The following is a 22,940-nucleotide window of genomic DNA, read 5'->3' as shown; positions in this document are numbered from 1 at the left end:
ACTAAAAGAAGCAAGGTAAGGGGAAAGGGAAAAAAGGAAAGGAGAAAGAAAGGGGAGGGAGTGGATAAAGGAGGGCAAACACTGAAGGGATGGTATTCAGAAACAAAATACTAGGGAATATGAATAAAGTGAAAAAGGAGGGGAATACAAACAGAGGGAAGATAGCATGGAAGGCAACAAATATTTAGTAAATGTAATTTTGAATGTGAATGGGATGAACTCTCCTTTAAAAGGTAAATGAATAACAGAGTGGACTAAAAACCAGAATCCTACAATATGCTGCTTACAAGAAACTCATTTGAAGCAGAGAGATACATATAGAGTAAAAGTAAAAGGTTGAAGCAAAATATATTTTGCTTCAGCTGAAGTGAAAAAATCAGGGGTAGCAATCCTTAGCTCAGACAAAGCAGCTGCAAAAATAGATAGCATTAAAAGAGTTAAGGAGAGAAACTATATCCTCCTAAAAGGCACTGTAGACAATAAAGTGATTTCAATACTGAATATAGATGTATTCAATGGGATAGCATCCAAATTCTTAGAGTAGAAACTGAAAGAAATATAGGAAGACATAGACAGCAAAACTCTACTAGTGGGTGACCTCAACCTATCGCTCTCAGATGTAGATGAATCAAATCATAAAATAAGCAAGAAAGATGTTAAGGAGGTAAATAGAGTGCTAGAAAACCTAGATATAATAGATTTATGGAGGAAACTGAATGGGGATAGAAAGGAATATACCTTTTTCTCTGAAGTGCATTGCACTTATATGAAAATTGACCATATACTAGTGCATAAAAACCTCATAATAAATTGCAGAAAGACTGAAATGGTGAATACATCTTTCTCAGATCATAATGCAATAAAAATCACATGCAATATTGGTCCAGGGAGATATAGACACAGAACTAATTGGAAACTGAATAATCTCATTTTAAAGAATGAGTGGATTAATCAACAAATTATAGGAAAAGTTAATTATTTTATACTAAGATAATGACAATAATGAAACATCATACCAAAACCTATGGGTTTTACTCAAAGCAGCACAAAGGGGATGTATTATATCTTTAAATTATATTATTATATTTTATTATTATATTAATATATTAAATTATATTATTATATATATTATATCTTATTATATCTTTAAATGCTTAAATGATTAATTTAGAGGAAGAAGAAATCAATGAACTAAATCAGCAACTAAAAAATAGAGAAAGAATAAATTCTAAAAATTAAAGGAGAAATTAATAACATTGAAAGCAAAAAAAACCCTATTTAATTAATAAATAAAACCAAGATTTGGTTTTATAAAAAAACAAAAAAAATTCATAATCCTCTTGTGAATTTGATTAAAAACAAGATAGAAGGAAACCAAATTGCTAGTACCATAAATGAAAAAGGTGTACTCACTACCAATGAGAAGGAAATTAAGGTAATATTTCAGAATTATTTTGCCCAACTTTATGCCAATAAATTTGACAATCTAAGTGAAATGGATGAATATTTACAAAAATCTAAGTTGCCCAGGTTAAATGAAGAGGAGATGAAATACCTAAACAATTCTATCTCAGAAAAAGAAATTCAACAAGCCATCATTGACCTCCCTAAGAAAAAATCTTCACAATCAGATGCATTCACAAGTGAATTCTGCCAAACATTTAAGGAACAATTAGTTCCAATTCTATATAAACTCTTTGGAAAAATAGGGTAGGGGCAGCTAGGTAGTGCCTTGGATAGAGAATCTGCCCTGAAGTCAGGAGTACCTGAATTCAAATTCGGCCTCAGACACTTAACAATTGCCTAGCTCTGTGGCCTTGGGCAAGCCACTTAACCCCACTGCCTTGCAAAAACAAAATAGGGGAAGATGGAACTCTGCCTAACTCTTTCTATGACACCAATATGGTGCTGATATCTAAACCAGGAAGAGTTAAAACAGAGAAAGAAAATTACAAACCTATCTCCATGATGAATATAGATGCAAAAATATTAAATACAATCTTATCAAAGTGATTACATTTAGAGCATTACATGTACTCACTACGATAATACATTTTGCCCAAGTAGGATTTATCTCAGAAATGCAGGGTTAGTTCAATATTAGGATAACTGTTCAAATAATTAATTATATCAACAACAAACCAATCAGAAATTATGCCATTATATCAATAGATGCTGAAAAAACTTTTGGCAAAATGCATCACCCATTGCTCCTAAAAACACTAGCGAGTGTAGAAATTTAATGGACAGTTCCTTAGAATAATAAGTAGTATCTATCTGAAATCATCAACAAGCATTATATTCAATGGGGAGAACCTAGAGTCATTCCCCAAAAGATCATTATCATCATTTTCACCACTGCTATTCAATATTGTATTAGAAATGTTAGCTTGAGCAATTGGGGGAGAAAAAGAATTTGAAGGAATTAGAATTGGGAAGGAAGAGACAAAACTCTCATTCTTTGAAGATGACATGATGGTATAACTAGAGAATTCCAAGAAATCATCCAAAAAATCTACTGGAAATAATTAGCAATTTAAACAAAGTTGCAGGATATAAAATAAACCCCTCATAAATCCTCTACTTTTCTATATATGACTGGCAAGATATAGAAAGAAGAGTTAGAAAGGGAAATCCCATTCAAAGTAACCTCAGATAATATAAAATACCTGGGAGTCTATTTGCTAAGGCAGACTTATAAACTTTTTGAAAACAATTACAAAACACTTCTCACATAAGTTAAATCAGATTTAAATAACTGGGTAAACATCAACTGCCCATGGATAGGTTGAGCTAATATAATAAAAATGACAATTCTACCAAAACTAAAGTACTTGTTTAGCACCCTACCAATCAACATTCCAAAACAATTACTTTAATAAGTTAGAAAAAGTTGTAAATAAATTTTTATGGAGATATAAAAATTCAAGAATGTCCAGGCATTCAATGGAAAAAATTGCAAAAGATAGTGGCTTAGCCTTACCTGATCTAAAATTATATTATAAAGCATAGGCCTTCAAAACTCTCTGGTATTGGCTAAGAAACAGTCATGGATCAGTGGAATAGACCAGGGGCAATAGCAGGAAATGATTATAGTAATCTGCTGTTTGATAAACCCAAAGAGTCTGGCTATTGGGATAAAAACTCTCTCTTCAATAAAAACTGCTGGGAAAATTGGAAGTTTAATATGGAAGAAACTTAGATTAGACCAACACCTCACACCCTATAGCAAGATAAGATCCATATGGATATAGGATTTAGATATAAAAAAAAATATTATAAGGAAGCTAGAAGATCAAAGACTAGTTCACCTGTCAGATATATAGAAATGGAAGCAGTTTATGACTATGGAAGAGATGGAGAACATTACTAAAAACAAACAAGATGATTTTGGTAGCATTAAGTCAAAAAATATTTGCACAGACAAGACCACTGTAACCAAGATGAAAAGAAATGTAGTAAACTGGTAAATGATCTTTATAACTAATGTTTCTGACAAAGGACTCATTTCTAAAATATACAGAGACCTGAGTCCAATGTTTTCTAAAAAAAAATTCCCCAATTGACAAATGGTCATAAGATATGCAAAGGCTATTTACAGATGAGGAGGTCAATACAATCCACAGTAATTTGAAAAATTGCTCTAAATAATTACTTGAGAAATGCAAATTAAAGCTTCTCTGAGGTACCACCTCACACTTCTCAGACTGGCCGATATGACCAGAAATGATAATGATCATTGCTGGAAGAGTTGTAGCACATCTGGGACACAATTACATTGTTGGTGGAGCTGTGAACTCACCCAACCTTTTGGAGAGCAATTTGGAACTACCCCCCAAAGGGTAACAAAAATGTGTATAACCTTTGATCCAGCAATACAACTTCTGTGTGTATACCCTGAAGAGATGATGAAAAAAGGGTAAAAACATCACTTGTACAAAAATATTCATAGCAGCCCTGTTTGTGGTGGCAAAGAACTGGAAATCAAGTAAATGTCCTTCAGTAAGGGAATGGCTTAGCAAACTGTGATATATATTTGTATGTCATGGAACACTATTGTTCTATTAGAAACCAGGAGGGCTGGGAATTCAGGGAAGCCTGGAGGAATTTGCATGAACTGATGCTGAGTAAGATAAACAGAGCCAGAAAAACACTATACACCCTAACAGCATCATGGGGGGGGATGTTCAACTTTGATGGATTTGCTCATTTCATCAGTGCAACAATCAGGGAAAATTTGGGGCTGTCTGCAATCGATAATACCCTCTGTATTTGAGAAAGAACTGTGGAGTTCGAACAAGGGACTATTACCTTTAATTTAGGAAAAAAACTGATGTCTTATTGCCTGATTTTGCTCTCTTTTATAATTTATGTTTCTTCATTAAGGATATCATTTCTCTCTCATCATCTTCAATTTGGATCAATGTATACAATGGAAACAATGTAAAGAGTGGCAAATTGCCTTCTGTGGGGGTTAGGGGGAGGGAAGTAAGATTAGGGGAAAACTGTAAAACTCAAAATAAATAAAATCTTTAAGTAAAAAAAATAATAATTTACTGATAGGAAGCAAACAAATTAATTTTAGACTAAAAAGCTTCTTTTTACAGATATTAGAACATATACAAATCATTCTTAGCCATTTGAAATTATTCATTTTATTTTTGACTTCAGAATGTTATTTAAAATTTATATATAAAAAGAACGATAGATGTTACTTTGAGTGAGGATAGACAATTGCTGTGTTTTAAATATGTGAATAAAATAAAAAAAATTTAAAAAAAGAATAATTTACCACCTCCATGATTTCAGGAAAGGGTTATTTTTTTTGCCTTCTCCAAATAAACAAGGACTATAGTATCTCCTGGGAATCAGTTTCTTTAGGACACAATAGACATGTCTTAAATGATGTCCAGCCGGAGAACTTTGAATCATAAGAGGAAAATATTTAATAAAGCAAAGTTACTATTGACAAAGAAGTATTTATGTGGAAGTAAACTGACTTTCTTAGCATGAGATCCATCTTTTCACTAGCTGAGGATAAGTTCCAACTAAAAATTCATTTTTAAGGTTTGTCATTCCTAGGACATTGTGCCTCCTCATTTACTGACTGATGTCCCTATAGCAGAAACAAGTAATCATTTTCCATCACCTCAGCGCTGCTCTTTATAGACTAAAACACTTTAGCCTTCTGGAAAGTTTCCAAAACTAGGTACAAAACACTGGCCCTGTTCTTTTATGGTCCTGTCCCCTTATTCATCATCCCTGGAACCTCACCAGATTCAATTCTCAGCTCTTTAGAATTTTCTTTTCTGCCACTGTTCAAGTCATATGGCCCCTTTTCTCTTCTGTATTTCCAATCAAATAACCCCCTCATCACCTCTAACATCTATAACTTCTTCTAAGGTATAATACGTATTTTTCTCAGTATCTTTATGGAGAATTTAAAATTTATATAATCACCTTTCCCTTTCCTTTCTCTTAGGAGCTAGAGCAGCTAGGTGGCACCGGGATGCTACTATCTGACATCCAGGGTCATCTTCAGTCATCCTGTTTCATATTTGACCACTGGACCTAGATACTCTGGAAGAGAAAGTGAGACTGGTGAATAAACACAACTTCCTCTCCCTCAAATCTAGTTCATGTGCTTGTCATGACATCATCTTTCTGATGTCATAATCTTCAAGAATGAAGGACAAGGGATGGCTAGGAGGTGCAGTAGATAGAGCACTGGCCCTGGAGTCAGAAGTACCTGAGTTCAAATATGACCTCAGACACTTAATAATTACCTAGCTGTGTGGCCTTGGGCAAGCCACTTCACCTCATTGCTTTGTAGAAAAAGAATGAAGGATAAACATCTTAGAAACCTATAGGTGAAGATATTTCTTTCCTTTTTGTACAGGGAAGGATTTTGGCCACATTCTAGTTTCTCAAATGGATCTGCTGCCTTTGCATTATGTCAACATGATATAATTCAACTTAAAATTACTCTTTGTAGAAAATTATTTAAAAATTATTTTCCCCTACTTTACTCATTGAATATAGGTCTCCTATATCTTGTCATACAATTTTCTGAAAATGAATTTCTTCTCTTTTTTATGTAAATTACTATTTTCCTCTTTGAGCATCTTTTTATTAAATTTGCAACAGTTTTAATTAATATTAGGTGCCTGAAAGTTTAGTTTTGTGGAGTTCTTCACATTGTTTCCTATATGAAAAAATTCCAACTCCATAGAACAAAGGAGCTTATTGGTCTGCTGAACTCTTTCATGATCAAATTAGTAATGAAATACTGAGCTCATTCTGGGCACAATATTGTAAGACTATTTATAAACTGGAGAACACTGAGAAGAAGTCTCAGTGTGGATGAAAGCCTTTAAACTATGTCAAAAATATGATTTGAAGAAACCTGGACATGTTTAAGCTAGAAAAGAGAATATTTAGCTCTTTTCTAATTTTTGAAAAATTCTTGTATGAATGAGGAATTTAAATTATCCTGCTAGGTCTCCTGGGATTGCTGCAAACCACGAAGTTGCAAGAAGTTGATCTCGCCTTATATAAAGAAAAAAACTTCCTGCTTGATATGGATTTTTTTCAAAATTGAATGATGGAGTGGATTTCCCCTCATTTGAGGTCTTTAAAGTCAAGACAGATATTGAAGATGTTATAGAACTGTTTTCTTTTCAGATATAGTTTGGACTACATAATTTCTGAAGTCCTTTTTCTGCCTCTAAACCCCTTGATTCTACAAGTCCATGAAGAAAATGTTATTAATAAATAAATATAATAATATAATACAATAATAATTAATATAAAATATAATAAATATAAATGAATAGAATTTGACTAAATTGGAGAATCTTCAGATAAGTAGTATTATGGCACCCTCCTTAAAATTAGGACAGCCTTGAGTATTCAAAAGTCCCTACAAAATAAATCACATTGCACATATTTGAGAACTATCTTATTACAAAGGACTATGCTCTTGTCTTCTCATTTTTTAAACAAATCACAAAAATGAACTTTCATAATCTATTGACACTGAATTCAACAAAACTAAAAATCATCAGATTTTTTTTCTTGACTTTGGGAAGAACCATAATAATATGTAAATTCAATATTTACTTACCTTAGAAGATGAGTTTAAGTATACAGGTCAGTTGCAATTTTAAACTATTTAAAATATTCATTAATTATAGTTATAATTTCATGTTTTGGGAGTATAACTTAAAAACCTAGGTATATTGATTTATCCTTCAATCAAGGCATATCTTAGATGATATAAAACAGAATATAGTTAACTCAAGTTTGCGTTGAGACCTAGTATGTGCAAGGAGAAGTCTTAGAGTAGCCTAAATTCACCTTCTTACTTAACTTTAAACTATTATATTCCCTTCATTTAGTTTATACTATGACAAATTGCCCTGTTTAAATCATCATATTAAAAGAAGAATTACAGAACTAATGCCTTTGAAGATCAACCTAGGGAAAGCAATACAAAATCATTTCTCTTTAGCACAAGAAATAACTCAGCCTGTTAAGATATAATTCTTAAAAAAACAACCCATGCACAACAGAATTTAACAATTTATTATACAATCCATGTTTCTCTTCTCTGTTTATTGAAATAAAAATATTTAAATGTAATTTAAATTTACATATGTGGAGGACAAATGAACTGAACATTTTTGGGGATCTACAGCTATGAATTAATTTCTGAGCAGGAGTATACTGGTAAACATTCAACAACCAGTTCTCTAAAATGATATGATACAGTTTTAAGTTTAATATTCATAATAATATTTTCTTCAATTTTCATGTCAAGAAATCAACAACCACATGCAAATGCATGATTTGTAGCATCTCTAGATTTGCAAAGTACCAATGTTACAATGAAAATTTAAAAATCTGCTCTCTCAAGGATAAAACAGCCAGATCCATCACATTCCTCATTGGAAAGGACTTCCCATCAGAAAATTCTTTCCAATAAACCAGACCCCAAATTGTTCTGCAATTTAGCATCTTAGAGGTTTTCCTGGGAGCACTGAAAAGTTATTCTTTCGGTTAAGCAAAAAGGATTTGTTAATAGGTTTCTCTTTACCAGGCGCTTTGTTAGGTCTCCTTAAAGGAGCTTCTAAAATATCCAGTGAAGCATTTTGACTTCTCTCTTGTTGAATGAAAGAAAGGTAGTCCTAGGCTCAAGTATCTTCACAGGTGTTTTGGGTTAAGCAGTTAGTTGCTGTGGGTTTACTGGAGAAAAGAAACAAACACAAATTTATATTAACATCTCAGAAAAGATATCAAAGTTTGGAGACTGATAAACCCCCAAGTGCATTTTTTCCCCTAGCTGTATATCCTAAAGGGAAACTAAATGCTCATATTTTGATTCACTTATCCTTATAATGTCAACATGTCTCTAAAGAGCTGTTTCATGTCAAGGTCTCCTTAATAAGCCTGTTTTTAAGAAATAAACATTTTAAAAGTCACATTTTCCGAAAGGTCTGATCTGAAACATAAAACCAATGGATTTGGGATGGGGCCTCAGTTTGCCAACCCACCTTTCCACAGCAAATTGAAATTTTCTTAGGTTTACCCTGAGGCAGATGTAACTGGTTCTTACTGGCAACCCTGCTTATACAACAAACAACTATGAGGACTGGGATCCAAATTCTGGAAGTCTTGACACTCCATTCCTCATGCTGCTGAATTCAACTATGTTAAAGCATATTGGATGGACCTTACATATACCCTTTCTAACTTCTGAGTAAAGTGAATAATCATCTAAGTAATAAAATGTCTTACCCATTTAAACCCTTCTTTTACACTTTCACATTATAATTGAGAACTAAAAGTATGTCATGACTAAAAGATGGATAAATGTATTTTATAACCTTTCTTGTCTATTCTACCCATTTCCCAAAATTCTACCAGTATAATTTTTACAGAGTGTTTCTTTCATTCCTGGTAATTTTTTTCTGTTTTTAAAAGTCTATCTCAGGTGCCAAAACCTGAGTTTCTGAATTTGTTCCCATTGCTCCTTTCCTTTTTCTGGCTATCCTCCCTTCCAATCACACATTTCTCAGGTTCCTATTTCTAGGCATATTCAGTGATGTAGTGCATAGCTAATCATTATGTCTCTTGGCCATAAATTTACCCAGAACTATGGATTGGTTTGGAAAAGTTAATCCCTTATGCCCATTAAGGCACTATATGCATTCATGGTATTCTAAAAAAAATTTTAATGTTTTAGTCTGGACATCTCAAAATATGTATTGGTTTGTGGTTTCTTCTGTGATACTGTAAGGAATAAAATATGAGTTATAAAAGTAAATATTGTGAAAGATTTGTTATCTTTAATATATTAAAATATTCTTTGCAGAATGCTAAATAAACTTTAATCTTTCATTCAAGCTTAAAATTGTACTTCCTATAAAATTACTCTTTGGTCTCTCAATAGATGGAATCCATAATCTATATATCCATAATCTATATATGCATAGTTATATCTAAAGGAATAGGCCAAAGAGTTAATTTTTCTACTGAATTACTTGATACCTGGGGTAACTAAGAAAACCTTAACTTGTGGAATCTTAATAGCCACCTCATTGCTGAAAGTCAAAAGGAAACCAAGAGGAAACTTAATAATATTAAAAGTTATTTTAAAGGGAGTTCACATTAGTTTGAAGGGTATTTTGCTTCTCACACAATATCCACCTTTGTAAAGTTGAAGAAACCTAGATTTGTAACTGACCCACATCTTTTCAGTTTTCAGGACATAAATCTAATAAGTGATCCAGGCCAGTAAAGAATTAATCTCATACCAATAAAAAATTAAAGTATTCATTGGAATAATATTTGAAAGGCTCTCTAAATGTAAAGAAAGATGGGAACTGTTCATTGAGTGCTTATTTTCCTCTTAGCATTCTTATGATTAGAAAGAGGACCTAACTGCATTTTAGTTGTGAATATCTTGGTAGACTTTAATAGTCAAGGTATCTGATTGTAAATTTGATTTCTACAACCATAAATGTATACAAGCAGCAAATTGGGCTACTGTTAAATTAACACTCCATTAAAACTCACACTCAAAATTAAAACTTTCAAAATTGCATTTTACTATTTTAGAGAGAGGCAGAAAGAGACAAGATCAAAGAGGGGAAGGAAAAGAGGGAGAGAGAAAAAGATGAAGAGAAACTCAAACCTGTGCAGTCTATGTTGCCAGTTATTCTATTCCATAACTGTTAACTTTCTCAGTTCTTCTTTTTTTCCTTTTGCTGAGTTCTCTGTCACTGGAAACATCTTAAACCAATTTAAAGTGCTACACCTGAATAAACATGTTGTAAAAGTGTTTATGTATTGAAGTGGGTCAGTTCAAGGTATGGTATTTGGCTGGGACTTCTAATTTCTCTTTTTACAGCAAAAGGGCTGCCAGAAGGAGGAAGTCTGAGCTGAATTAATACATTTGTTACAGTGGAAGTAGAATGGAAACTGCTTTAGCCACAAATCAAACTGCCTCTTTCATTTATGCCAGTGATAGAGTTTTTCTAAGAAATATAGACCCTGGCAGAAAGCCACTGTAAGTTTGCATTTAAAAGGGAAATCTATATGCTTATTTGTTTAAGGTTTACAGTCCTGGTTATTTGTGAGTGCTTGCTCTCTCTCTCTCTCTCTCCCTCTCTCCCTCTCTCCCTCTCTCCCTCTCCCCTCTCCCTCTCCCTCTCCCTCTCCCTCTCCCTCTCCCTCACCCTCTCCCTCTCCCTCTCCCTCTCCCTCTCCCTCTCCCTCTCCCTCTCCCTCTCCCTCTCCCTCCCTCTCCCTCTCCCTCTCCCTCTCCCTCTCCCTCTCCCTCTCTCTTTCCCTCACTGGATGAAACATAGTAGCAGTACACATTTGGAAGGCAGATGACCACTTTAGTCCTTGGAGCTCTTGAGCAAATTTTTCCAATCTGTTGTAGAACAATCATAGAGGACACTGATGCTGCCCAGACAAGTCAATGTTCTCTTACCAATACCTTCATATTTAAAGGACCTCTGTGTCCCCTTGAACAGCTGCACAGCCTCACATGACACTGTCTCGTTTCCTGACTGTTGGAGGGTCCTGCATAATACACGTACACACAAAAGTGTTTATGCTGCCAAAATAAATTCTGTTAAGAGCAAGGGTTTATTTGCTAAAATGTCATTGATGCCATTTCAGGGACTTGTTTTCCTTGCTTTTCTTTTAGGATGGTTCAGGTCTGAGAACACAGTCAGGCTCCTACACTGTCTTTACTGAATAAATATTTTAATAAAATATGCACTTTCCTCAGGAGGAGAACCAGAGTCAATCATGAATAGATTTCAAACCTTTTTATAAATCACTTTTGAATATTGGGTAAGTTCTATATCCAAAGTAGTTTCTATACATGCCTTTTTGAAAACTCAAATATATTGCAACTAGAGTTTTAGCATTTCATAGTATAGCAGTTTACTTGTTACACTTAGATGACATGAAATTTATACTCTGATCATCTTTTAGATGCAATTTTAACAATCATACAAAATTGGTGGTTGTATTTTTCAAAAGGGGAACAAATATCTATTTAGGAGAACCTGTTCATTGAATCTAGCTGATTGGTAATATATTGGTCCTATAAAATTTCAGTGCTTCTTCTCAGAGGATACTAGTTAGTATACATTGACATGTAGTTACTTGGAAAACTGTAGGATTGCTGTAAAAGAGAAATTAGAATTCCCAACTGTCCTACATAAGGCTTTTGTAATTGGAATATTCAGTTCTGAGCCCTGGATCACCATCATTCGATATCAATTCTGGCCTCAGTAAGAATGAATCTAGGCTAAACCAAGGACTTTGGAAAGTGTCTACTGCCAATACTTGCTTAAGAAGTGATGATAACTGAGAAATCGTCTGACAAAAACAAACAAACAGACCTGTATTTAGTGCCTACTTTGGGCTTAGCACTGGGGACACAAAATGAGACAAAAGTATCTGCCCTCAAAAAGCTAACAATCTAGAGGAAGAATTGACTTGCAATAAATATCTATAAACGAAGTATATTCAAGAGAAATGAAAATAATTAAAAGAGGGAAGGTTACATGTAACATGAATTATTTTAAGCAAGATGATACTATCTCAAATCAGAGAAATATTTTAGACCAATAAGCTAATTCTAAAATTCACCTGAGATTTTTTTTATGCTTAGAGAACTACAGGCATGATCTGGTAATCCTGACAACTTTTCTAAGACTAAATTGAGAGTTGCCTAGGATTTGGAGTAGATCATTTTCCCCAATCCTGGGTCTCTATATGGCAGATATGAGAGAGGTCTACGTTTAATTCATAGAAGACAGGTTGGAATAGTAGGAGGTGAAAGTCACCAGTTAGGTGACCAATTAGGTTGCCAGTTTGGATTGAAGTAGAATACAGGTTTCTCTGAATTTTTCAGATTCCAGACATTTATCTGGTATCATTTCAATGTACTATTGAAAAAAATGACAGTACATTTAGTTAACTGGTGTATAAAAATGTCAGTTTGTAAACTGTATTATTCCTGCTATTGTTTTAACAAATTGAATTGTAGTGTTTATTTCAAATGCATGCTATTTTTTCCTTTAACTCCAGCAGTCCAAGTTCTTGACATATTTTTAAAAAATTATGAAATAAATTCTCTTTCTTCACTTTACCAAGATAGGTTAGCATTTGTTATATATGATTTAAACAACAGCAATAACTATTACTACTACTACCACCACTAATTAAACTCTTTGACTAAAGAATTTTATTTACCATATTTTTTAAATGTTCTTTTTGTCATGAATAATCTTTAATAACCATGAACATATAACTATACAAAGTATAATGGAGACCATATATGAAACTGAGAACGTTTTTAAAAATGTCTGCTTAAAATTACATAGTAGTATCAATTTTTTTCTGCTCCTGTCCTCTAAAATACTTTTTAAATTTTTCTTCTTTGTATCTTATCATTGTGTAAATTATTCTCCTGATTCTGCTCATGTTACACTGCATTTTTTTTTATATATTTGTTTTCCCCAAGTATAATTTAACACAACATGATTAATTAGCTTGCAAATTCTCAGCACACATGGGCAAATGAAAGTAGATTAAAACTTTTCTGGCTTGTATATAGAAGTCAAAAAAAAAGTTGTCTATAGATTAAAATGCTAATCATGTTTTTATTATATGTTGCTCATTCATTGATCCAGTGACACTGGCCTGGTGGCTTTTTCACAAACAAGGCACTCCATCTCTCTTTGCTCCAGGCATTCTCTTTGCCTGTTCCCCCATGACTGGAATTTCCTCCCTTCTTCTGACTGCTGATTTCCATGGCTTTCTTTAAATTTTGAATAAAATCCCCACCTTTTACAAATAGCTATCTCGAACCCCTCTCAATTCCAGTGCATTATCTCTTTTAATTATTTCTTCTTTATCCTTTATATAGCCAGCTTTGTATATATTTGTTTATAAGTTGTGTCTTCTAAAAGGTTGTGAACTCCTTAAGAGCAAAGATTGTTGGAGAATTCCATCTGTGACTATTTTCCTTTTGCATTTCCCATACTATTTCATGATACATTTATATATATATATATATATATCCCATTTTAGGGCGCAGTATTAATGTTAAATCAGCTGGTCTTATAGGAAGACATGGGCCTCAATCTAAGCAGCCATTCATGGTTGCATTCTTCAAGGCAAGTGAAGTCCTTCTTCGGTCAGTACGAGCAGCTAACAAAAGGAAAAATCAGAATCGGAATAAATCAAGTAATCACCAGGATTCATCAAGAATGTCCAGTATTGGAGGTAAGAAGAAACTATAGCAACATATGTAGGTATGCTTGTGAACAGAGAGATTTGTAATTTCGTATTTCAGATCAAGCAACCATAGTAAACCTAAACTTTTATCTCTTTGCTTGTACTATGAAATCACTGAGCAATGGTTGTAGCAGTCTCAGAATATCTGCTAAACGAACCACTCAGTAATTCATTCTAAAATAACAACAATAAAATTAGAACATACTTTGAAATAATGATTCTATTTATATTAATATCAAACTGTCAGCAATGAGATTGTGAAATTGCTTGAACAAGAGCTAGATAATCTCTGAGATATATTGGGAAATAAAGTTTTGTGCTGAGCTAATATTCCTTGGACCCCTCAAAGATGGATAAGTAAGGTAAGGAAATATGAATTAGCAGATAAATTCAGAATAAAATGCTCATTTGAGTACTTAAAGCAGTGGAAATTCCTTCCAATACTACATATTCTATCTATTGAATGACATGAGTCCACAGACGATATCAATGGAGAATGGAATTCAGAAGCATTTAATAAGTCCTACTATGTGCCAGATTATACTAAGCCCTTTTAAGTATTATTTCCATTTGTACTTTAACTTTGTGAGGTAGCTGCTATTTTTCATCTCATATTTCAGTTAAGGAATTTGATAGAAAGTTTAAGTAACTTATCTCCTCATAACTAGTAAGTATCTGAGATTGGATTTGAACTTAGGTTTCCTTACTTCAACCCAGCATTTGATCCACTGAGCCACTCTGTTACCCATAAGGACAAATGAATAGAAGCAGAGAGTTGTCAATTAACTGTATATATAAGGAGCCTCAAACATGATATTTAATCCAACAAATGCCTATTTTAATCTAGGATATGTAAAAACAATTGCTCCTCAAAGGCTGACTTTGGGCAAAAATCCAACAATCCCTTTAAAAAGGGAAGAGGATGAATTTATGATGGACCATTCATAACCAAACAATTTTGTGTGGAAGTGTTTCAAAACAAAAACAAATCAGTAAACTAGAGTGTGACTTATTTTTTCATTTTCGAAATATTTTTTGAGCCAAGTGATGAGGGAAACATGATTACTCTAAGTGACAATATTTTATACAGTCACTGCAGATTTTCAAGATTACTATATTCCAGAGTTTTCAATATACTTCCACTTTAAAAATTATTTTCATCTACTTATTCTTTCCAATAGTCTTAATAATTAAGTAGGAGGAAATGTATTTGAACTGCTAAAATGCACCCTTTAATATGTACCTCAGGATAATAAGAAAAATGTCTATAGGTCATTAAACATATAACAGTTCCAGGTAGATGATGTTGGAAATTAAAAAGTGGAACCAGTCTAGAATTGATTCAACCACGAAACCTTTTTTATGTCTATTGTCTTTGCATTTCTAGCAATTAGCTGCTGTAAATGGGTCTTTGATAAACTAGTAAATATTTTTAATGCATAAATAGCAACTTTTACATTTTAAAAAAGAAGTTAGATCCTAATAATAAAATTTTTTCCAAAAGTAGTTTCATTTGTTTGAAATATGTTCCTATCGCTTGTTTTGAGAAAGACAATTGACTTCAGAAAATCCTTTTTTTATTTTTTCTTTGCTTTATATACCATTTTTGTTACCCAATATATCTATCTTCCTATCTCTACTCAATGAGTCATCCATTTTAAAGGAAGAATAGAGAAGGTGCTAGATGTTATTCAGCAAAACTAAAAAATTTAAAACATAGTTTATGGTATATTAATTTTTCATTTTTTAATGTCATAATCTTGTATTTTTTCTTTCTGATTAGAATAATAAAATATTTTATCATATTTCTCTTTCCTGATTTAATATAAAACAATAGGTTAAGAAAAATGTTGCTCAATCTAATAGTTTAATTCTAGCTTGTTGGATAGTAAGTCATCTTGGAAAGAGTATAAACCTTGAAGTTGGGAAGATTAGAGTTTGAATTTTGAATATAAAGCAAACTGGCTTATAATAATAGGCATTATTATTTGACCTGGAAATACTTCCAGGCAACTCCATAAGTCTGCCAGTTATATGTTACAATTTGCATAGTTAAAAGGTATTTCCATAGTGAGATCCAGACCTTTTCATAATCACATGCTACCCCACTAACACTCCCACCCTCACCAAAAATTCTAGCTTAAGGGAAAATTACAAGTAAAGGACACAATTGCATATTTATCATTAAGGTTCATAATGAGTCTGACAGACATTCCAGGGCCTGAAACATACAAAGTCCATTTCCTTACTTGTATACAGGATTTTAGCCTCCCTTTGTTTCTTTAAGTAACAAGAGAACTTTCATAATAAGAGATGGATAAAACACATGAAGAAAAAGCACAGAACATTTTGCCAGTTTCCCAACACTATTTAGAGTTTTAAATTAATCTAATATGAACCACCATTTACTTTTTAGAAAATAAAAAGGAATTGATCATTTCATTCATTTATTCACTCATTTAAAAAAAAAGATTTATTGAGTGCCTACTATGTGCAAGACACTATAGTAGGTGCTAAATTTATGGTATCTAGTTTGTGACTTCATATTTTCATAAAATTAAGCAAGAAAGCAGGTTGTTTGTATCTGGATAATAGCTCTTTTCAATATTTAGTGATAAAGCAGAAGGGGAAATAAAACACTCAGGAAGGTATTTCAAAAAGTATAGTATGAAGGCAAGTGAATTTTAGCATAAACAGAAATGAGTCAATGTAGAAGATGTAGAAGATTTTGTCAAATGTGAAATTTTATAGTATGAAGGTAATCTAAAAACAAGTGATCATCATTAAAAATGACAAAACAGAAGTTCCTAGTAAAACTTTGTGAGTAACCTCTGTGGTTAGACTAAGGTTAGGTGGAAAGAGCTGCATTAAAAATATTTGAAACCCTTGTCATATCCTATTACATCATTGGATTTGTAGACAAAGAGCTAGACAGGACCTAAGAGACCATTTAATCCAACTCTCATTTTACAGATGAAGAAACCAAAGCCCAGGTAGTTTATGACTTCTAAGGGCACCACAAGTAGTAAATGGGTGATTTCAGAGTCATTTCATTGAAGTATTTCCCTTAGTCTAGCAGTCTAGTAAACTAGCAATTTAGTAAACTTGACACAAAGGGTTATGAGGTTAGCATTCTATGATATGTTCTTTTTTTTCTTCCCCTCCCTCACTAAATTAATGAATCTGTAATATGATCTGATCTTGGTGAGACTTTGTTACCTCAGTGATTACCAGACAGAATCAAACAGAATTTCAAAGATAAATGGGATGTTTGCAGGTATTTTATACAATAAATATATTTAAAAAAATCTACATTACTATATGTGTGATGGGTAGTCAGCTATAACTTGATTTTTTAACAGCCCTATCCAATTTTGGCCAGGTTTATAATTGTTAGGAAGTTCTCCATAGATATACAGATTATCGGTTTATATGTATATGTATATGTATATATACTTATATAATAACTGAGATCAGTTAATTTTTCAATCTCCCACACATTTTGCCCTACTGAACTAAAGACATGGTAAATCATCTTTAAGCACTTCCAGACATCTATATCATCTTGCTCTCATCTCTTCTGTTGGCTAAACATCTCCAGCTCCTTCAACAGATCATCATAGGTCAGAGAATCAAGACCCTTGATATTTTGATTTTTTTCCTCTACAGAGACTCTTCAGTTTATCCTAATCTATGGTTCCCAAAACTAAGCACTTCTTCCAGTTTGATTTGACCAGAGTAGAGTACACAGATACCATTATCATCTAAATCCTCAAAGTTCTTCTCCTAAGGAAAACCAAGTTTACATTAGTTTTGGGGTTTGCCACATCATGCTACAGACTTAGGTTGAATCTGCTGCCCCACTAATACCAATTTCTCTTTCTCAATGATTACAATATAATTTTAAAATAATATTTGTTTTTTTACAATTTTCTGGGGAATAGAAATGAAACTCAAATGGTTTCACATTCTTTTATCTTGCATTTATGAATAATGATGCCATTTAAGCTATCTCCAATCTAGTATTGCCTGTTGCCATGTTGCATAATTTTTCTGTTATTCAGAGAATACATTCATAAAAGTTCATAAGTACCTTTGGCTGTAGTTCCTCCCAGACCAATTATTTAAAATCATTGAGATCTTATTGAATTGAACAATTGTTCTATTACTGCCTCCTCATTTACCATCAGTTTCAAAACCATTTCAGTAAAATCATTCCCCTTGACAGAAAAAATAACAGCAAAACACAAACTAAGTCTATGATACAGGATGAATCCTGGAGGCATCTCACACTTTCTTTCATCTTCTTCTTGTCCAAGCATTTCTAATTTGGGATTAGAACTATTACAAAAACTGGCATTTCCTAATTTGGATTCCAGTATTTGGCCATTGGAAAAATTTCATGATTTTGTTTGTAGGTCAAAAGGTGAAGTCTGAAAGACTAAGTGGCCATATAGTTGTTAGGAGATGATAGCTTTAAAAAAACAAAACAAAATAATGAAAAATATTGCTTAATATAAATGGAACCTATCACTAACTCAACAGACTTAATAATTCTTCTAGAATTTATTAATTCTTTTCCTCATGTAGACACTCATGTTCTGGAATTCTCAGATGAATTGAATAAATCCCAGACTTACAGACCTGAACACTGGCACAGTTCTAATATTTTTTAAGCTTGCAGGGATCTCAACAAAGTGAGCTTTTTGCCTCAAAACTATAAATTTTAGTCAGTTCATGAGAAAATTTTAAGCCCTCTTCCTATAAGTCATTGAGCCAAGCTGTTAGTCAACAAACATTTATTAAGAACTATACATCAGGCACTGACTATTGGGGAATAACAGGAGAAAAAAAAAGTCCCTGTCCTCAAGGAATGTACATTCTAATCTGGGTTGTGAATATCTTAGTCTATTCAAGATTTAGCATTTGTAAAAAAGTTAATCTAAAAGGATAATACTTTAACAGGGAAGGTGGGGAGAATGAAAGGCTTCCCATAGAAGTATGACTTGAACTGAGTCTTGAATGAAATCACAAGTCAAGGTGAGTGAATAAAACATTTCAGCAGTGAGGGACAGTCAGGGCAAAGGAAGAGACCAAGTTCAAGGAACTATAAGTTTATCATTAGAGAGGTGTAAAATTGTATGGAGTTTCTCTCCCACACTTTAACTGACTCCAAGAAAATGAACTTGGCTTTCTCTAAAGAAGGTGATCTGATATCTGAAGTACTACTTTGGCTCAGTTTTCTATTTTTTAACATAGGTTATTCTCCTTGTTTTGTCCTCTTCCCATTTTTAAACAGTCTAATTTCATTTAAGTCAGATGAAACTTTTTCCTTGATGCCAAGGCTAATCGTCCTCCTTTTTCCCTCTTGGAAAGGAAGGATTTAACTCATTTCTTTGGCTTGAATGTTTGAAAAATTGAAATTATATCTTATTTGTATCTTGTTTTAGGTACACTTAAACATTCATTTCTCTTTTAGGATTTTTTTCATCTTTCCCTTTTTAGATTTCCCTAAAATCATTCCACAAAAATGGGCAGATTATAAATTTTGAGGGAAAAAAGTTAAAAGTAACTAATATGGTTAAAGGGACCATTTTTCCTACTTGTTCCATACATTCTCATCACCCTTACCCCTTCAGATATACACATATGTAATCATATGTAGAAAAACTTTTATTTGTTGAAAGGCTCACTTGCAATCTAGGTAAGCCCTAGAGAGAGAGAGAGGAAAACATTCTTTTCTCCTCTGAAAATTTCCTGCATTTCCTTTTCTTTAACACATTTCTTTTTATTTTCTCCTAGAACAAAATGCTCTTTAAATGACCAAAATGACTAAGGGGAAAAATTCAAATTTGCACTCGTTCCAAAAATTGGTTACAAGGAAAATCTGGCAGTTTAAGACTATTTTCCCATTGTTGGCCCTGTTTTACCAATAACATGCCATGAAGAGACAAAACAGAGGAATGCCTGCCGGCTTCAGAGACTACATTTAGGTACAGGAAAGTTGAAATACTTATCTGGCATCTGCTATTGCAGCAGAAAATTTTTATTTAAATCACTATTAAGACTTTCCTTCTCATATGGGAAGATTCATCTACAGTAGCTTTATTTCCTTTCTCATTTAAGTTTCTGTGGTTTGCCAATGATTTTTTTTTAAATTGCAACCCTAATTTCCTTGCCTTTTCTCTCATAGCTTTTTCTGTTACCTATTGATTTCTAACCTCACTGCAAAGTTGGCCGAATTGGTAAAAAGTTTACTCCTTCTCCCTATCCGTTACTTTTGACTATTGACAGAATAACCATATAGTCCTAATGCTCTGTGAAACTAGATTCTTGGAACTAGTTTCTGTTGTAAATTTCATTGCTGGTTACTTTTATGTGAAGTTACATTATATATAACATTTACTCTACATAAAAGACCAAGTAAAGAGAATAAATATTCTTTGAATTTTCTGTATATGAAAGTAAAATAATTGCACATTGAATTTATGGCTTATCTGATACATCTAAGTTTATCTTGCTTAACACATTGCAGAATTTTCAGTTTCAGTATTTTAATTGAGAAAGGGATGAATTAATACATTCCTTTTCTTGCCTCAGGCACATCTCTTAAACACATGATTTTCATTAGGAAATTTTGTTTTCTACTCTAACTTAAAAAGTTATATATATATACATATATATATATATATATATATATATATATATATATATATATATATATATATATATATATATATATATATATATACTAAAAGCTGGTACTAGTCTCATTTTTAATTCTTTTCTCCTAAAGTATGAGCACTTTGTATCGCTGTGTTTAATGGTCCAGTATAATTTCCTGGAGAGAAACATTTTACTCTTTGACATCACTCAATTTATCTTAGGAAGAACATGTCTCATAGTCAGAAGGTGGCCTCTGATATGCATTACTTCCATTCCCTTTCTCTTGATTCCTGTGATAATAGTGCAAGTTAAAAGACATTAGAAATTTAATTATCACCTTGAGTTTCATATTGACATCAACGAAAACATGGGCAGAATTCACAGCTAAATACAGATGTGTAAATTGTAGAATATCTTTATCTTTCTCTGCATTTACTAAGTGATTGAAGGTGATTCAGTTGGAGAGTGATATTTTTGACAAATTAGTTAACTGTAGTTAATTGCCTACAGTTAGTTAACCAACTAGTTAACTACAATTATTCACTAGTTAGTTAACTATATTTATTCACCAAAGCCTATCACTGGAAAAAGAAACTTTTATTTTGTTGGAGGTAAAGAGAAACATAACATCTCTTTCTTTTAAAAGCAAAACAAAATTGCCCGTTCTTTGAATTTTAGGCTATTTTCCTTTATTATCCCAGAAAGAAACAAAATGAATAGCTTCTTGGACTACTATCTCTCCAATATGTGAGCCAAGTCTACTAAATAGAGTCCTATAATAATTCTACATATGCATTTTTCCTCTGGGCTCAAGGGTACACATACAAAATCATTTCTAAACAAGTATCATCTGAATTCTCATTGACAAGCTTCAAAATGAAATTTTTCCATTTTCTTCTAAAATATACCAAGGATGCTAGACTTTTCATTCATTGTTGTGTCAAGAACTGAACTAGCATAACAAAGGTGGTATAACATTGGATTCAGACACTTATTAGCTCTGGGATCCTGACCATGGCACTTAAAATGGGTGAATGTTAGTTTCTTAATCTGTAAAATGAAGAGATTGGATTTAGTGACTTTTGAGGTTACTTCTAAGTTTATGATTTCATAAGGGGGATATGTTACATGGAGTATTTTGATATTTAAAGACCTCACAAAATGAGTACTGAGATGGCTATTAAGATATCATTTTTAATTTGTTTTCTTACAGATTATAATTCAAGTGAACAAAAACAAGCCTGTAAGAAGCATGAACTCTATGTAAGCTTCCGGGACTTAGGGTGGCAGGTAGGAATAAAATGAATGCCTCTGGTCAACAAAAGTCTCTGTTCCCTCAAAAATACTGCTCCCTCAATAATTGTATTAATTGTATTGTATTAATTTTTATTTTTATTTCTTTTCTAGAACTTCATAGTAAACAGTTGAAGACATAACTTAAAGCTTATCTGTCATCTATATCATTTTTTTTTTCTGTTGTGTCTTTTTCCTTTGGTCATTTAACTACAACCAAGAGTTTTCAAAACAGGTTGTCTCTACCCTGGAAAAACTAAAATATGGCACTGAGGAAGAGAGGTATAAACTTTGACTATTCTGAGTATAAGACAGACTCAGAATTTGCTTTTTATTTTTAATTAAAATATAAATTCAAACTAGATCTCCCTATTTCACAAATTCTGGAATTTAGAGGTTACTCATAAGAATGGTCCCACTCTGGTCATTATATAACATTGTCCAAGCTGGGTTGGTTTTATCAATCTAGGATTATCTATCTAGAAAAGTAAGGAACCTCAAAATTCCTCCTCTTCTTTCAGAGGAGGAAACTGAGGTGTTAAAAGGTCACATAACTTGTCTTTAAGTCCCAAAGTTACAGATTAAAATAAAATGTCTTCTCTGTCAAAGGAGGTAGACCATAGTCTAAACACTTTAAACTTTAATCCACTTACCATAATGTTAGCTCTTGAGAATATTTATGATATTGCTATGTAGATAGTTGCAAAAAAACAAAAAACAAAAAGGGGGGGATTTGTTTTGTGAAAATAGAGAGTGAAGTTAAAATATGGCAACTTTTTGCATACAACTACTATCTTCTGAATCTGTCCACTATGGAAAGCTTAGAATTGACAAGTTTTAGAATTATCCCTTCTTATTGACAGGTTTAGAAAAAAACATTGTCCTTAGAAATTTTCATACCCATAGATGGACATTCTTTCTTCATTCTAACTATAATGTTGGTCATTTAACGAAGAAAGTTCTATATTTGAATAGGAGCAAGAAATAACACTTGTCTATATAAATTGTTTTAATTATTTAAACATTTTCATTTTCCTAAGCATCCTTTCTGGGTTAAGTTCAGTAAAAAATTAAATAATTCGAAGTTTTAGAGACTAACATGGAATTAAAAATTTTATATATTAGGATTTGGGTAACATTTGTGGAGACAA

General features: G+C 32.6%; 1 protein-coding gene across 4 annotated transcripts in view; it reads left to right on the top strand.

The window, feature by feature from the left end:
• The window catches only part of BMP5 (bone morphogenetic protein 5), a 209,531-nt gene that overhangs the window by 168,855 nt on the left and 17,736 nt on the right, over window positions 1-22,940 (top strand). For 3 of the 4 annotated variants that reach the window (XR_012478588.1, XM_074237241.1, XM_074237240.1), the window contains exons 4-5: window positions 13,624-13,818; window positions 21,710-21,786. Coding sequence is in view for 2 of the 4 variants with exons in the window: in XM_074237241.1 (XP_074093342.1) it covers window positions 13,624-13,818; window positions 21,710-21,786 (272 nt within the window). In the remaining 2 variants the exon portion in view is untranslated. Of the gene's footprint in view, window positions 1-13,623; window positions 13,819-19,632; window positions 19,824-21,709; window positions 21,787-22,940 lie in introns of those variants that run through there. The other variant, XR_012478589.1, reaches the window with a different exon arrangement.

The sequence above is a fragment of the Macrotis lagotis genome, chromosome 5 (genome assembly GCF_037893015.1).
Source record: "Macrotis lagotis isolate mMagLag1 chromosome 5, bilby.v1.9.chrom.fasta, whole genome shotgun sequence".
In the NCBI taxonomy this organism is placed as follows: domain Eukaryota; kingdom Metazoa; phylum Chordata; class Mammalia; order Peramelemorphia; family Peramelidae; genus Macrotis; species Macrotis lagotis.
Note: the sequence above shows the minus strand (reverse complement) of the source record. Positions and strands in the feature narration are given on the sequence as shown.